Source organism: Sinocyclocheilus grahami, unplaced genomic scaffold, assembly GCF_001515645.1.
Source record: "Sinocyclocheilus grahami isolate Dianchi unplaced genomic scaffold, SAMN03320097.WGS_v1.1 scaffold30.1, whole genome shotgun sequence".
In the NCBI taxonomy this organism is placed as follows: domain Eukaryota; kingdom Metazoa; phylum Chordata; class Actinopteri; order Cypriniformes; family Cyprinidae; genus Sinocyclocheilus; species Sinocyclocheilus grahami.
In genome coordinates, this window is record NW_015505209.1 from 931,442 (window position 1) to 948,766 (window position 17,325).

The 17,325-nt window shown below is 38.6% G+C and overlaps 1 protein-coding gene across 1 annotated transcript; it reads left to right on the plus strand.

The window, feature by feature from the left end:
* Positions 1–740: 740 nt before the first annotated feature.
* Positions 741–11,833, plus strand: LOC107573242 (DnaJ (Hsp40) homolog, subfamily C, member 24). The gene is made up of 6 exons (XM_016259681.1): positions 741–853; positions 946–1,050; positions 1,359–1,470; positions 5,965–6,103; positions 11,368–11,436; positions 11,516–11,833. Exons 3-6 carry the CDS (start codon positions 1,363–1,365, stop codon positions 11,647–11,649), a joined length of 450 nt encoding a protein of 149 aa, XP_016115167.1. The 5' UTR covers positions 741–853; positions 946–1,050; positions 1,359–1,362; the 3' UTR covers positions 11,650–11,833.
* Positions 11,834–17,325: the final 5,492 nt, after the last annotated feature.

Here is a 17,325-nt window from a genome sequence, read left to right on the forward strand (position 1 = left end):
GCATAATGAGCCCAAATTGAGTAAACATGCATCGACAGACAATCTGGTTTGTCTGTTACATGTGGCTCTCTATCACAGCTCTCATTAAAGACTTTGTTAATTAGCAGCTGGAGACAGTGGCTGAGGTGCGCACCATGTGATTTTTTTTCTTTTTCTGCCCTCTGTAGACTGTGACACCCAGGATATTTTAGATAATTCCCAGCACAATTAACAAACATCCACCAACTTTTCTCGCAACCCTTGTCACAATCACACATATGCTGCCAGATGGAAGTGTTTTGACTAATTTTGCCAATGTAAAATCTCACTATTTTGTGACATCCCTTTGTAATATGATTGTTGCATTTTCTTGTTTAGCTCAGTTCTGTATTTAAACAATACTTGTTTCAAAAAACATGCTTTCTATCAGGATTTCTGCTGATAAATAAAAGTATCAGGATTTAAGCAATTGTAATAATACACTGCGTATTTGTTCTTCTGAATTTCAATCTTTATGCATGCCCTATCATATGTTTCCACCCTTTGCAATCCCACATATCAATCAATAAATCTATTTTATTATACCTATAATTCCAATAACATGCGATTAGGAACAATTTTGTAATCCTTTTTTTATTATTATTCATGAAATTGTAAACTAAAATGAAAGAAACGCGAAAAACGTCTGCTTTAAATACATACAGAGAGCAACAAGCTGCAAACAAAAAGCCTCTTTGCTTTGAGCACGTCTGTTTCCACAGATACAGCAGCGTGTTTCTCTCTAAAGCGTCCGTGTAGAAACGTTTAATTCCTGAGTTCCGTCATCTCGAGAGCAGTGGGATATCAGAACAGAATTGTTGAGGTACAAACATGAGTACAAATGATTTGTTGCCCAATTTGTGTAGTTTACATATATATCTAATTACAAAATATGGCTTATTGGTAAAACATACGTGTTTCTGTCAGGGCGTTAAAGAGCGGGGCAAACGCTCACACGGGAAGCGGCATGGACAGGAAAGACCAACGCTCATGACAGCTGCATAGAAACGGGGGGGAAACTATTTATATTAGGTTATTAAGCACGACAGTTTACTTATACGATATCATTCTGCAGTATATATGTGCATTACACTTTGTATCGCATTGTATGCTGTTACGGTAGTTATATGTGGCGTACAGTACATCTTGTCCACTAACTGACTACTAAAGACAGTTCAAAATGTTTTAAACCTATTGACTATTAACTAATTATTGCTTTAAAGAGTTAAAAGGGGGGGTTGATGTTGTAAATAAATAGTTAGCAAATCGTCCTGCACGTACCTCTTGTTTTAAACACATAATTCATGCTTTAACGTGCAGTTTTTGTTTATATTCTTTAGGATTATGGTAGATTCCAGTGGCCCACAGAAAGACTGGTACTCAATACTGGGTGCCTGTCCAACAGATGACATTAAAGAACTGAAACAGAAGTATCAGAAGCTCATACTCATGGTAAGTGTTCAGCAAACTGTTTTAAACTTTAATAATAAGAACCAGTATTAATAATTGAGCAGCAAGTCAACATATTACAAGGATTTCTAAAGGATCATGTGACACTGAAGACTGGAGTAATGGCTGCTGAAAATTCAGCTTTGGCCATCACAGGAATACATTTCATTTTAATATGTATTCAAATAGAAACAGTTATGTTAAATTATAATAATATTTCACAATATCACTGCTTTACTCCATTTTAAATTTAGTAAATGCAGCCTTGGTGAGCATGAGAGACTTATTTCAAAAACATCATTAAAAAAAAAGTCCCTCGTGGGTTACTTTCAACTCACTCCTGACCATAATGTGGAGATTTGGTCCCATATATTACAGTCATGTAGACCAACAAACAGTTTTTCGAAACTTCTGAAATCACAAAATGAATTGCTGTTGTTAGTATTTTTGTTTTCATATATTGATGCTCATAGGTTTGAAAATCGTCTCGAAAAATGGTAGGCTTTGGAGTCAAAAAGACTGTGAGCCACTGCCATAAATGCTGTCAAATATGTTATTCAGTGCATGTCTACCAAGTTCATAGTGCTAAAATTCATACCTAGATAAAGATTATGCAGATTATGCTTGATTCTCCCATTAAAGTTTCCTCCAAGGGCAAATTGTTCTTGCTAAATATGAGCTTTGAAAACATATGCACAATTAATCAATGGCATCAGTATTTTTCATTAATACACATTGCTGGTTGACTTATCCCAGTCAAGTTATACTTAAGCTGATTTGTTTAATCCCAAACCCATTTTAATTACAGCAATCGCATAACACCAGTCGATCAATCAGGATGTGTGCCGTGCAATTTGTAGAAGCAGTTTGAAGAGTCCAGACCAGGGCCTTACGCAATATACAGCAGGAAAGTGATTGGTAATGAAATTGATGATGGTTTTAAAACTTCTGATCCAAGTCAAATGAATCAGTGTTGCATGATAGAAATGATATCTGTTTCTTCATATTATAGCTAGACAGTTGAACAGGAGTCAGTTTACGGCTCCAGAATCAACCACACCATTTGCATTACCAGTGTAACCTCAGGCTTAAACCAATCCATATTGCTGTAATACGGATTGCAGTTGGTCAGTGTCCTGCGTTCATTCAGTCTACTGTCAGATCAGCCTGACAGTAGGTGGCAGTAGTGTGATGGTAGTAGCCTTTGTGCCCCCTGTCTCCTCTGCTCCCTCTCCACTTAAGTAGAGAGCGGCTGCAGGCAGAATACTAGAGCCCAGCGGAGGATGTGGCAGTGCTCCCTTCGCAGCCTCTGAGAGATGATGATGTATTGTTAGAGCTGGCGAGTACTCCAAATTGCCCAGCCCTTTATATTGTGTTCCTGCTCTCCAAGCTCCATTAGCCCCAGTAAATGAATATTTTACAATGCGTGCAAAGAGACAGCAATTAAAGCGTGTAACTCCAGAGGGCCAGGAGGACGGGCCGCTCTAACTGAGCACCAGCCTCTCGTTGTGTTATGTATTTATGACAAGTACCTGAGCCACGCAGACTGGAAGTTGTAGAGTGACACCATAGGAAATGTGTGATTAGTGTTTGTAACGTCAGAACGCGTCCTGAGAAGACTTTGGAAAACAGCATAGTAAGCATTAATGTTCAAATCTAGCTAATGTTTTCAGAAATGTTAGTGATATACACTAAAAATTGGGTGTAGAAATGATTTTCATTAGAAAGTAACTCATTGAATTAAACATGACATTTTGACTGAAATGCTTTTTTCTTGTAAAATGTACCTCAATAATCTTTTTTTTATTTTATTTTAAAAAGATGTGCCCAGTTTCTGACAGAATTATGTATAGCATGAAACATTTTATATATTTTAACATTACAGCTTTTCAAAAGTTTGGAAACATTAAGATATTTTTTTTAAAGAATTTATACTTTTTTCAGCATGGATGCATTAATTTGATTAAAAGTGACAGTAAAGGCATTTCTGATATTATAAACTTTTTTTTCTGTACTGCTGTATTTAGACATTTATTCATCATAGAATCTAGAAAAATAATATTAATCAACACAACTGAGCAGCAAATCAGCATATTAGAATTAATTCTGAAGTAATGGTAATGATGCCGAAAATTCATTGTCCTCATCACAGGTGTAAATGGCATTTAAAATGTATTAAAATAGAAAACAGTTATTTTAAGCTGTAATAATATTACAGTATTACTGTTTTGATCAAATAAATGCAGCCTTGGTAAGCACAAGATAATTATTTTAAAACCATTAAAACATCTTACTGACCCCAAACTTATGAACAGTAGTGCATGTAATCAATTTATTGTAATCAATTTATCTTAAAAATGTATTAAATAAGGTTCTTATAAAAGGAAACGTTAATAAACCATGCCTAATACAACCAGGAACATTTTTACTAAATAAAATTTTGCACAATTTTTAAGTTTGTCTGAGCAATTAAAAAATATGCATACATTTTTCTTTATAAAAAAAATGTGGCATTTTTACATTCAGCCCAGCATTCCTTCATCTTTCCATCAGACACTAAATCAAACGCTCCGTTACGACAGACCTGAAACAGGGATAGTCTATTTGACAAAAGACTACCCAGGGAGATGTTTGTGAAGCAGCGGTATGTGTTTGCCAGGGCTAAGCTGCACTTCACACCTGTGGTCCTGACTCCTCAAGCTCACCTACAAAGAGTGGAGGAAAGCAAAACCCTATCTCCAATTCCACCACTGGGGAGAGAGTCTAATTCTCTGGCACAATCTGGCATCCTGCTGGAGGTAACTGAGAAATTGTGCTGCCAAGCTTGTGCGACCATTCTCAGGGTTCAGGAACAGAGCTGTTTTTCTGTTTCTGGTCTGGCTGAGAATAGAAGTGGACTTTAGGATGGGTGGTGTTTCAGATTTACCACAGAAATAAAAACAGCATTTCTGATATCTAAGGATACATAAGGGTTTGGTTTCATTTGAAATGTTTTCAGTTTAGCTATTTAGCTTTGGTCATTCTCTGATCCTCTGATCTGAAGCGTCCTAAACACAGATCGATTTAATCCTCTTAGCTGGTATCCTGTGCAGTTCCTAATCTTAATGTCTTTTTTACTCTGGTACTTTTAATTAAACTAAGATTTGAGTGAAAATGGATGCTTTCTTGCATTTTACCAACTTGAAATCCTCCGTAATAGCGGCATGTGAAAGCGCTAATACTGGAGTGAACTCGCTCCCAAAAGCCTTCCATCTTTTGGATGGCACCAATGAATGATTTACGTCAATATATTTAAGGTTCTTTCAGTTAGAGCTCATCAGCCCCTCTTTTTCATATTCGAGGCGGCTGAGCGCTTGCCCTCTTTCACCCGCACTGTGATAACGCCAAGAAACGGTTAATGATTCTCTCAATCAGGAAGTTAATTTTTGGCTTGTTGCTGCATTTGCTTTTCTCGTTGCATTCTGACCGCCCATTAACAAAGTGAAAACAACAACAAAAACACAAACAGAGAAGGGGGGGATGAACGGGAAACAACAGAGAACAAGCGCCCTTAAATTTTAATTAGTTTTAAAGGTAATTGCTTGAAATGATTAGTTGAATTCAGTCTTCCTGTTACTTAAAATTAAAAATATAATCACTGTGGACAGTAATTGGCTTGCCCCGGATTGTCGGTTATTGTAGCCCAGTGTCACCCCATGCATCATTACCCGACTTTGGCGGCGTTGCAGCTTCTGAACTATAGCGACCATACAAAAACACAAACACACATGCAATGCTCTGCTCGCCTGTGCCAGAGCATAATCAGAGTTTGGTTGAATGCCTGCTCGAAAGGATCTAAGTTGTTTTCCGTTTGCCCCTCTCAACTTTGCTCTTCTCCAGTGGGCGAATGAAGAGCCCCGCGGCTCGGCTGACCCTCGACCCCCACTAATCGATAGCTCTGTAGATTCCTCAAGGAGAAGAATAACTCTATACTGTAAGAATCCATCCAGGCTGGAAGGGACTGTCAAAATAACCCCTAAAGCTCACTTTTGGGGGCTGCATTAGACTTCTGGGTAAAAAAAAAGGAAAAAAAAGTAAGCTGTGATGTTATGGTACAAACTCATATTTTAGGATGCGAAGTGGAGATCGCATTAGTGTTTTTGGCTGGAGGAAGGAGGCACCCTTTGCCCTTCTAACTATCCACTCGGTCTAGCCTCATCATTGAGAAGACACATCTGTCCTAACTGATATATATTTTGCCTTTTTTTGCACCATTGTCCGTATTAGTATCCATGCTCTGCCTTCACTGGTAAATTGTTCAAAAATTGCAAGGCTAGTCCATCAGCAAATTGCCCGTAAACTTCCGTCAACTGTCGTTTTGTTTACATTCTTCTAGTCTATCTTTTGTATCACCAGTCATATTGTCAGTTGTGATTTAATTAAACATAAATGTCCATGTGCAATAGTTTCAGTAAAGCATGATTGTCATCAATCTCGTTGCTCAATTTTGATTGGTAGTTTCACCCGGACAAGCAGAGGCCGGACGTATCAGAAGGTGAAGCGGAGCAGCACCTGCAGAGATTCATTGACGTTGACCAAGCTTGGAAGATCTTGAGTAATGAGGAGAGCAGGAAGGAGTACAACCTTCAGCTGCGGGGTATGTTCCCACCTGTCTGTCCTCTCATGGGCTCTCAAGTATTGAAACCATACTAGACTGAAGAGATTTGGAGGAATTAGTTGTTTAGATGGGCTGTTTTATTGAATTTCATAAAGGCTCAGTAAAGGCTTTTGCTAAGCGACCACGCTTGTGTTTTTTTTTTTTGACTGTTGAATAATAAAAAAAAAATGGGCAAATGGAATTGCTAATTAATCTCATAGCAACCTCCCAGAATACTTTAGCAATTTTGATTTCATCCACTTTTGAAAGAGTACTAGACAATTTTTGAAGAATTATGTTTAGATATAAGGGCTTCACTTTACTGAATTTTGCGAATGCACAGCCAAGCATTTACTCTAGATAATAATGTAAAAATGTATCATTCATTTCTGTTCGTCATTGTTGATAAAACTGTATTAAGAGCATAAACAAGATTTGTCACTAGCCCTTTGGGACAGACAACTAAAATTGTCTAAAATATTTAAAACGCCAAAGGAAGGAATGAAAACAGAGCTATTGTCTTTGGTCTGGACAGATGCTTCCTTACAGAAGAGGATAGCGAGAACTGTGGGTAGTAGAGGAGGAGGGAAATAAAGAGAGATAGCGATAGAGAATGTAGGTCAGGTCTGTCACACATGGCCAATTCTTACATGAAGTGATAGTCTGCTTCTCTCCTCTCTCGCCTAAGGAAAAAGTTCGCCCTAGCCCTCCATTAGGACCTTCAATAAGTGTACATCCAGGGTCCTGTGCGCCATTAACTGGGGAGCTGTGGCATCGCCTTTGGGTGGGAACACTTTGCGCAGCTACTTGCTAACATAGATCGCCACAGCCACAGAATTGACATTTAGAGCGCATCCACAGAAAAGCCAGGCCTCGTCTGGGCTGCACATGCAGGAGTGATGGAGTTGACCTCTTCAATTAGATGCAGTGACTTTATTTCCCACATCAGACATGCTTTGTTTTGACTTCATATGCAAGTGTTAAATAAAGGTTTGCCTTTTAATGCTCATTTAAAGTTAAAACATAATAACAGATGATAGCCTAGTGGGCAAGTGCACTGACATATAACGGCGTTGCGTTACGGGCGTCCCGAGTTCGAATCCGGCTCAAGGACGTTTCCTGATCCCACCCCTTCTCTCTTTCCCACTTCGCTTTCTGTCTGCAAAACACCAAAAAAAAATCTAAAAAAAAAATGAAAATGACAAAATTAATATTACAGTATAATGTTATGATGCCTTAATGCACCATTGTATTTAATTTTTCTGCTGATTTGATTTTTTATTTATCAGGCATTATAGTATAGAATTTTAACAGTGACTACGATAGCCTAGTGGGCAAGTGCACTGACATATAACGGCGTTGCGTTACGGGCGTCCCGAGTTCGAATCCGGCTCAAGGACGTTTCCTGATCCCACCCCTTCTCTCTTTCCCACTTCGCTTTCTGTCTGCAAAACACCAAAAATAAATCTAAAAAAAAATGAAAATGACAAAATTAATATTACAGTATAATGTTATGATGCCTTAATGCACCATTGTATTTAATTTTTCTGCTGATTTGATTTTTTATTTATCAGGCATTATAGTATAGAATTTTAACAGTGACTATTAATTGGTTTTCACTTATAACATGACAGTAATTTTTTATACATAATATCAGTGCATCCTTAGAAGAAAAGAGTCTGCGCAGATCATTTAACATAAACCCTATTGTTGATATTTTAGTCTAAGGGGATATTAAAAATAAGCTTGGCTCTCTACTCAAGTCTATATGGTCTGCTTTAATTACATTTGGAATTGATTCTGGCCAGCTCAAAGGATATACTAATCCCCATCTAACTTAAGTAGCTTGCCCTGCAGCCATTCACTAGACGTCAGTATTGACCAGACATGGTTTGCTGTCAAACACTTTGGCCTCTATTTAAAAGGCCACGTCTGATTGGCTTAATCTTTCGCAGTTACAAAATATATAGTATTTATAAATATTCATGCACCCTTCTTATCAGAAATGTATTCAGTCATTAATATTCATGAGTCTTATTCATGAGATATGAGAAGAAGATAGCATTTTACTTGTGTTTACTGTCATAGGAGAAGTCTTTATGCCTCTAATCAGTTTATGCATCTCTGATTTAATGACTGAGCAGAAATGCATCAAGGGATAGTCATGCATTTGTTACTGGAGGTTATTCTGGGGTACTCTGAATAGTGTGAGGTAATTAATTGAGTTGTTGGGTTGCATAACTGAAGTCTTCTTTTCACTTCCTACTTACCGTTTTAAATAAAATTTTTGCTTCATTTTATATCCGAAAGAGATATTTTTGAGGTAAATGGGAGACATATCAGACTACTCATTTCAACAACGGAGCTCATTTATTTGTCTCATCAAGTTCTTTTATGTACCTGTAGGGAATGAATGATGGAAATTGGTTGCAAGAACTGAAGTGGCACCTACTTAGGACATTCCTTTAAACTAATTAAAAGAAAGCATGATAAAACACTGCACTCAAACCTGTTAATTGCCAGTATCTCAGACAGGCTGCCAAAAAGGGACAAGAATCGTTACGTGGAAGTGTCGAGATTCCTCAATTCATTATGAAGCGATGTGATCTAATTTCATTCTCGGCCTCTTGACAATTAATTGTCATATTGCACTTTTTCACACACAGGTTTAGTTTTAAATTCACTTATTAGCTGCCTTTAAAGCAGTGCCTTTTGAGATGCCCAGCATTCCCTGCTTGAATATTCAATGAATATTTTAAGACAACTCATTTGTGTTTATTCATAGCAGCAGTAGGAGACATGAAGGCTTTGCGAAGACACTCTAAATGACCTCAGATGACTTTGCGGCTTCCCTTTTTCTAAATCTCTTATAAGTGGAACAGCGGCCCACCTGTCCTCTGTGATTATTGCTTAAATATTTCAACAAGCAAGGATTGCTCTGGAAACTTTTTACAGATGCTTTGAATCTTCCCGACACTTTTTCTTTGCTGCAGGAGCTCAAAGTTTCCGGGTGTGGCCTTTTTTTTTTTTACAAAAATTCAAAGTGGTAAATGAAATGTAGCTTTCAGAGTACATTGAAATATAGACCCTAGTCAGGTTAGATGCCATATTGAATTTAATATTAGGGATGGGCATTCCAAGCAAAAATAATATTTGAAAATCGCTGGGTATTATTCGATTATTATTTGAAAATCTCACCCCTCCCCCACTTGCACGCACAAACACCCATGAACAGGGAGAGGGACGGGATTCATGCTTTCAATCTGTATGATAAACTGTTTAATTCAAAAGATAGGCTACCTTAACTCAAGCCATAATGATTGTAAGGTGCTGAAACATATTAATATAATAAACATAACCGAATGACGGCACTTGTTAACATAACAGTCAGTCGATTAGCATAAATCAACTGCTCATAAGGCTAGGACATTTCCATTTAAAAAAAATGTAATCCCTAAAGGCAATAAATACGAGATAGGAGGAAAAATATACAAACCCAATTCCAAAAAAGTTGGGACACTGTACAAAAGGAATGGAATAATTTACAAATCTCATAAACTTATATTTTATTCACAATAGAATATAGATAACATATCAGATGTTGAAAGTGAGACATTTTGAAATGTCATGCCAAATATTGGCTCATTTTGGATTTCATGAGAGCTACACATTCCAAAAAAGTTGGGACAGGTAGCAATAAGAGGCCGGAAAAGTTAAATGTACATATAAGGAACAGCCAGGGAGCCATTATTAATATGCGGGGCATTGAAATCGCTTATGAACGCACGCTTGTTTTTTTACTTTCACTTTCGAGCAGCACTCGACAGTACTTACCACATATTTTACAAGATTAGATGTTTGTCAGTGGTGCTCAGGATCTGCAATTCATTCACCATCATCCTATCAGTCATCTTTCCTTACTCTGTGGTAAGTGAAATGTTATGTGCTGTAATGTACCAGGCTACCGCTAGCAAGCGGCTAACCATGACCTTTTAGTGGCTCCGTAGAACGCGTTATTTGTTTTCCGCACCTTTCTGAATACGGATTCAGCCACACCTCTAACCCACGGGGGTGTTTGTGGTGTGCACAGGGCTCGTATTTGACATCGTCCCAAGTTACTGTAACCGTTATATGCTACGCAAGTCTTTTTTTTTAATGCCACACAAGTCTACGTTGTGTGCGTGAGACAATGTGTCGTTCTGTTGTCTGAGACAGCTTTTTAGCACCACCCTCTGCTTACATGAATGCGTCACCACCGTATCAGCATGGAAAACATGGGGACATTTTTTAAGACAATAATCGCACAACCTATTCGATATTCTATAATCAACTAATCGACTATTCGAAAATCGTGACCCATCTCTATTTAATATATTGTATTAAAGGTCCTAGATCATGTAATTTTCACAACACACAACTTTCAAATTGTTTTATGGAGTTTTTGTCCACTGAAAGTTTTTTTTTTTTTTTCAGCTGATGAATCGGTATGGTGTTAAAGGCATAGTTCCGAGAGCTCTCTGACCCTCCATAGACAGCAAGGGTACTACCATGGTCAACGCCCAGAAAGGTAGTAAGGACCTCACTAAAATAGTCCATGTGACATCAGTGGTTCAACCTTAATTTTATGAAGCTACGAGAAAACTTTTGTGCCTTGAACATGGTAGTTGCATTACTGTCTATGCAGGGTCAGGAAGCTCTCAGATTTCATCAAAAATATCTTAATTTGTGTTGTGGAGATGAATAATGGTCTTGGGTTTGGAACGACATAAGGTGAGTAATTAATGACAGAATTTTAATTTTTGGGTGAACTATCCCTTTAAAAAAAGAAATGTACATCCATTGAATGCCCAGCCTCATTTTCGTTTCTGTCAAAAATGTAATATGGCACTACCTTGACTAAGGTCTATTTATTTCTTCTTATTATTGGTGTATTAGCCATAATGTATTGCATTCCCATATGCTATGCTAAAATGTGGTGCTGAAATGACTTCTTAAATGGCTAGTTCACCCAAAAATGAAAATTAGCCTGTGTTCAAATGTAATAAACACTTTTCTCACTTCCACTGACTGTGGTACGCAGAATACATGCAGAAGGATGACGTAGGACGTACGTAGGAGTAAAACACAGGCTAACCCTTTAAGTGGCCCTTTAGGAAATATTGGTTTGTTCATGATAGAAAAATAGCATATTCTTTCATTGCTTGCTTCATACTGGACTCAAACATCAATTTGACTGCATCTTTATAGTATGTTTTTCTCTGCAGCAAATGAACTGAAACAGAGCTGGCCAGTGGATGCTCATATAACCCTCGACGACATGAACTGGGATTGTGGTTAGTGCTCTGTTCTCATGCAGTTTACTGGTTAAATTTCAGTCTGGGTTATAATTACAAAGCATCTCTTCTGTTTCAGACACTGAGTGTTATACGTACAGCTGCCGCTGTGGAGGAGAATTCATCTTAGAGAAGGATGACTTAAAAGAAATGGAAATGGTTGTGTGCTGCGATTCCTGTTCGCTCAGCATTGAAGTTAAGAAGGTTACATGACACTTTTGGATATGTTCAGCAAGATTCTAATTGGACTGTTATTTAGCTTTTTAAAATGGCACATATTCTATGGACACGGTTGATTTAACAGGAAGTCAACCCCATTCTTAACTAAATGTGGCACCAATGAGAAAGTATTTGTTAATTAAATATTTATTCATTAATTTAATAGACATTACTTTTTTAATGCTCTTTTAATGTCAGGTCAAGTCACCTTTATTTATATAGCGCTTTTAGCAATACAGATTGTGTCAAAGCAACTGAACAGCATTAATTAGGAAAATAGTGTGTCGATAAAGCAAAATGACAATAGTAAACACTCATTTTTCAGTTAAAGGCAGTACATCTTTGAACTGATTATCATTAATGGTCTCCACATAGATGTTCAAATCAACTACACTGTAAAAACCTTCCCATTATCCATTTCTTTTCTTGTTTAAGAGCACAACATTTTCACTCACATGTACCTTACAGCAAGTACATCACCAAATAACCAGAACTGGTTTCCAGAATTGGATCACACTAGACTAGACTTTCTGAGTGTCTCAGAAAGCCCTTTGGTTGTTTCCTCTGAGCTAGACGTGCTCTTTTACAGACCAGACGCTCACCACAAGGGAAAAAAACTTTGTTTGTTCACCAGCCCCCTCCTTTCACTCCCCCTGTGTTTGAGAGGACCAGGCGGCTTAGTAACATCTTAGCTCTTGTCAACTTTGTTTGCATGTAAATAAATGCACTTTTTTTTCCTCCTCCGACAATGAAGTCACAAACTGCCTCCACACATCACTGGTCGAAAAAGGCCCTCCAGTTAATGATGAGCTTTTCTTTGCCTTATTGTTCTCCGGTCCACTCAATTTGGGGGGGATCCGCAAGGTTGTGGCACTGGAATAGGGTCATGGCTTTATTAAACTTCAAACAGTCATTAGGCTGTTTGCTAAAATCTGCCGTCCCACAGTAGAAACAGCTTGATCGGGGCAAAACCACGCTTTTCATCAATGTCCTGAGGCCTGAACCGAGGCTAGACCTGCCAGTGGACCGGCAATGGACCGAACTGTAATCGACTGTGACATCAATTACGGATAATCTCATCACTTTTGGAGAGTGGGCTTGTCAAAGCTCTAATTAAGTCCTCGGTTCCCCCTATATGTGCAGACAGGATCAACAACACATTATAGTGCAATGATAGACATCATCATTCTATTTTTGAGGGGATCTAACTTTTAACCTAGCGTACACTTGTGGGTCTGGCCGTGCAGTAAGGCTGCTGTGTTCATTTGAATGATTGTCCCTTTACATCTGTGTGTATGACTGTAGATGATGCAAAACAAATTATAATAATTTGCATGGTAATGTTTTATTTAATGTTTTTGTCACTTCAGTAAACTTTGTTTTTGGGGTTTTTTTATAACGCCGGTCAATTATTTCAGTGTTTCATAAAAATAGATCAGATTTTTTTTGTGTATAGTTGTGGGTTGAGAAATGAGAAAACGGTTTTGTTTTTTTTTTAATTGTAAATAATCTTTTCAATGTATATTCTACTGGCTAATGCAATGTTTTCTACCAATTTTTTTTACAATATTTAAAATATTAATTAAAATGTATTGCCATTACCTCATCAGGACAGTGTGTGCAGTAGGAGTATATAATTGTAATTTTGTGGGGGGAAATGACATCATAAGCTATTTAAGTGGAACCTCGGCTCTCTCTTATTTTGGTGACCGTTCTCACGTTATTGTCCCCATTGACGTCTGTGTGAACGGTCACCTGAAACCTTTGTCAAATTAAGCAAGACTTTCACTGATCCTGGTTCTTGTTCACAGGTAGTTTTTCCTTTAATGCAGAGCCTTCACTTTTTTTTTTAATGAACTTTAATCACCTTTTTGCCCTCATGGTTTCACATTTAATGCAGACATGATCTCAGTTGCACAGAAGAGGAAACCTTCCTCCATTTTTCAATTCCTATTTCAGTTTAAACCTAATGGCTTCCCTGTTTTGGACCAGGTTCTACATGCCTCTCAGATCAAAAGTGTCCAGCCAAATTTTCAGAGGGACCAGCAAGAGTTACCTTTTGGGAAACCTTGAACCAGATGGCAGAGAACATAAGATGAAAATATCTCAGTCCATTAGCCTTTTAAATATTCATTTTTATTGAAATGTAATAATAATAGTACATTTGTATTATTGTAGATCTGCATTTACACTTTTACAGGCGTTTATGTTCCTGTTGATATGATGATTGATAAGTAAATCTGCCCCAAACACATGCTATTGATTTATGCAGAAATTAACGTTTGTCCACCCAAACAAACTAGAGCAATGTTTTGAAATTATAACAGTGTTTAGACCCTTCAGAATTAGATTTTTGTTTAAAAATTACACTTCACCTTAAAGGTTGTATCATTTTCCTCTATTTTTGGTGGATGAGCTCTATTAAAGATGTTTGCGGGAAGCTGATGGCTCTATGCTTGTGTTGTGGTTGTCTGGTTTGTTTATGACTGGGAGTCTTTCAGAGAACTAGAGGTTTACTGCCTATCCCATCATCCTATCCATTCAATTGGCAATAATGCTAACAGTCCTCATGCAATGCTAGACCCCTGTGGTGTGTGTGTGTGTGAGAGAGAGGAAGAGAAACTGACCAAGTGGGATGCAGTTCTATTAAGCCAAAATGTAACCTCTTAAAATACCTATGAAACATTATAGGTACGTTTTATTCCGGATTCCGTGGTTATTTTTTTTATGTATATATTTATTATTTTTTTTTGCTGTAATGTGTAGAACTGAGCTATGTGGTTGAAATATGAATTGGTGTTTGAATCATGACTGTTTTCTTTTAATGGCTATTTACACATTTGTTGTGAAAGCAGTTACCAAGGGGAGTCACAATGCCACAGCGTCCCCGATGTGCTCATAGACTGAACAAGTGACAGCACTGGTGCACCCATGAAGCTACCGGGCCCTCAGGTGCCCCCACCCCACCGTCACAAGCCCAGACATGTCAGGACCTGGTTTTAAAAATAACTCCTGCTTGTTAATCAAGAAAAGCCGCCCCCAACCACTACGCCAAAAACACACACCGTCCTCCCTTGCCGATAATTATGTCAACCTGCTTGTCACACACCTTCATTTACCTGTTTTTTTAATGTTAGAATGTCATACAGGTTGGCAGACAGATGATTTCTGTGTTTAGCCACATAGACTTTGAAAAGACGCAGCAGTAATGTCTCAAAAGAGGCGGACTTGCTAATAAACGGCTGCAAGTTAAATTTGAAACGCAACAAGGAACTGCTTGGACACGCGCAGCTTGCTTGGAGATACAACTTCATTGTTTGCCAATCTCTTAATTGGTTATTGGCCTTATAGCTCCATTGAGGGAAACTCACTAATTTGGAGTGAGAGGCAGTGGGTGGTAATTGCAGACACTGTAGCCATAGATGTGTCATTTTAAGGTGTCCACCACACCTGAGCTGTATTGTTGGGTCGTTTTTGAACGATTCGTTAATTTTGAACGAACCTTTAATGTGACTCGGGAAGAACGAGTCGTCTCAGGGAATGATTCGTTCAGTCGCGCATGCGCAACATCCTATAGGTTCTGTACTGGAATTAGTCAAGTAGTTCACCTGTTTCGAGTCTTTGTTTTTTTCATCACATGACAGCCCCATAAGTTTAACCAATGCAGTCTGAGCCATAAAGAGAATTGATTAGTTCATCTCTCGAGTCTTCGGGTTTTTCTAGTCGTTCGTTCATCACGTGACAGCCCCATAAGCTTAACCTATGCAGTCTGAGCCGGAAAGAGACTTAATAATAATAACCAACTCTTTATTACCTTTGTTACAACATTCAGTGTTATGGAAATTCACACATTTATAAACCGTAAGAAGTAAAAAGCTACAATTTGAGATCAGATACGCATCACGTAACTGTAAGAGTAAATAATAATTATAATGATGATAATAATAATAACTATGCTCCCGTTTGTAAGGAAGCTTGTAAATTAACAAATTTTTCTATCCAATACTGTCACGTCACGTGACAAAAGAATGATTCGAGAGATGAACTAATCGATTCTCTTTCCGGCTCAGACTGCATTGGTTAAAGCTTATGGGGCTGTCACGTGATGAACGAATGACTCAAACCCGAAGACTTGTCAGATAAGAGGTGAGGTGAGCTAATCATAGACTGGTAAACAGGTAAACAATTAATTAATCTTTTCTGTTTCTTATAGCAGTTTTGTATTGTTTGTAATGTGATCAACGTTTGCGTAAGTAGTAGACGTGTTAGGGAAGTAACACGTAACATTTTAATTATATTTTGCTAAAATGAATGAAATGACTCGAAAAAAGATTTGTTCATTTTGCTGAACGAGACTCAAAAGTCTGAGTCAGTAAAATGATCCGAACTTCCCATCACTACTGAGCTGCCTGTTTTGTTCCCCGCCCTTCTCTTTTAGGAAGTGAGCATCGGTCTACAACTTCCGGATCCTAAAAAGCCATCATGTAGTATCGATTCCAAGTGAAATGGCAGTGCCTGCATATTTTAGGCCGTGGTTGGGATAATGAGCTCGGCCCTTTATTCCCATCGCCCGTCGCTCCTGGTGTTGGAATTAGCTTGAAGCAAGCAGAGCGGAAATCACTCTCAGCTTTATGAATGACATCCCAGAGGTGGGAACGGATTAGTCTTCTCCCTCTCTCCCTCAGTCTGTGTGTCTGTCTCTCTCTCTCTCTCACTGCCTCTACAGCACCAGGTGGCTTTTTTTCCGGGCACAAAGGTGTTTCGCTTAATCCCATTACGCTAGTGCTAAATCTCACAACATCAAAATCACTCCCACCACCACTAACCTTCATATCTCTTTGCTTCTCCCACTCTCAGTTCGCTTTCCGTCCGCTCCCTTTCTGAGTGATTGAAAAGGTGGCTTCACCTGAATGGAGGGAGAGATCTGCAGGCAGCTGCTGTTTTAGCAGTCATCATTACCGTTGCTGACTCACAGCGATTGCCAATCCTGATCCAATTTCGCCATGCTGGGTGGCCCCTTATTCCCTTGTCCAATAATGTGTCTGCTGGAAAAAATCCCACTGCTCCAAATCAAGTCTAATCCTAGCTGGAGACCTCATGTCAATCTTTTTCTCCAAAAGGGAAAAAAAAAACAAGACAAACGCATACATCTGGTCCCACCATAGATCTCTCTTTCTCTCCTTTTCTTTGGCCTCTAGGGGTGGCTTTTAAGTCCCTCATCTTGTCCAAAGAATAGAGTAGGGATCACGCAACATGACCTACCAGAACCTTGATATCACAATATTGCCACCCTTGGGCATTGGGACATAGGTGCGGATTAAGACTTTGCATAATAAGATTACACACTGACTGAATGATATCAAGGGACGATCCATATGTGGCAAGCTGGCTCTCTGTCGCCGGCTCATTGACGGGTGGTACAGCTTGTGGAGAGAGGTGCCTGGGAGAGCCGCTGGGAATCAAATGGGATTCAGATTGTAAATGAGTTGGCCATTTGCAGTCATAGCTATCAGCGACCGGATCTCTCCTAGTTCTACATTTAAATGTGAGAGGTTAGATCAGCTGTCCTTTGTGTGATTACCACAATGACCTGCAATGACGCAGTCTACTGGGACCCAAGTCTACTGGGACTTTCTACACTGATTTGTATCTTCTGATCGCAGATGTTTG

Bases quoted from the DNA above. Each gene is read 5' to 3' on its own strand.
- LOC107573242 (XM_016259681.1), top strand. From the start codon at position 1,363: ATGGTAGATTCCAGTGGCCCACAGAAAGACTGGTACTCAATACTGGGT. The intron at 1,471-5,964 runs GTAAGTGTTCAG...TTTGATTGGTAG, and splicing joins ATCAGAAGCTCATACTCATG to TTTCACCCGGACAAGCAGAG. The intron at 6,104-11,367 runs GTATGTTCCCAC...TTTTCTCTGCAG, and splicing joins GTACAACCTTCAGCTGCGGG to CAAATGAACTGAAACAGAGC.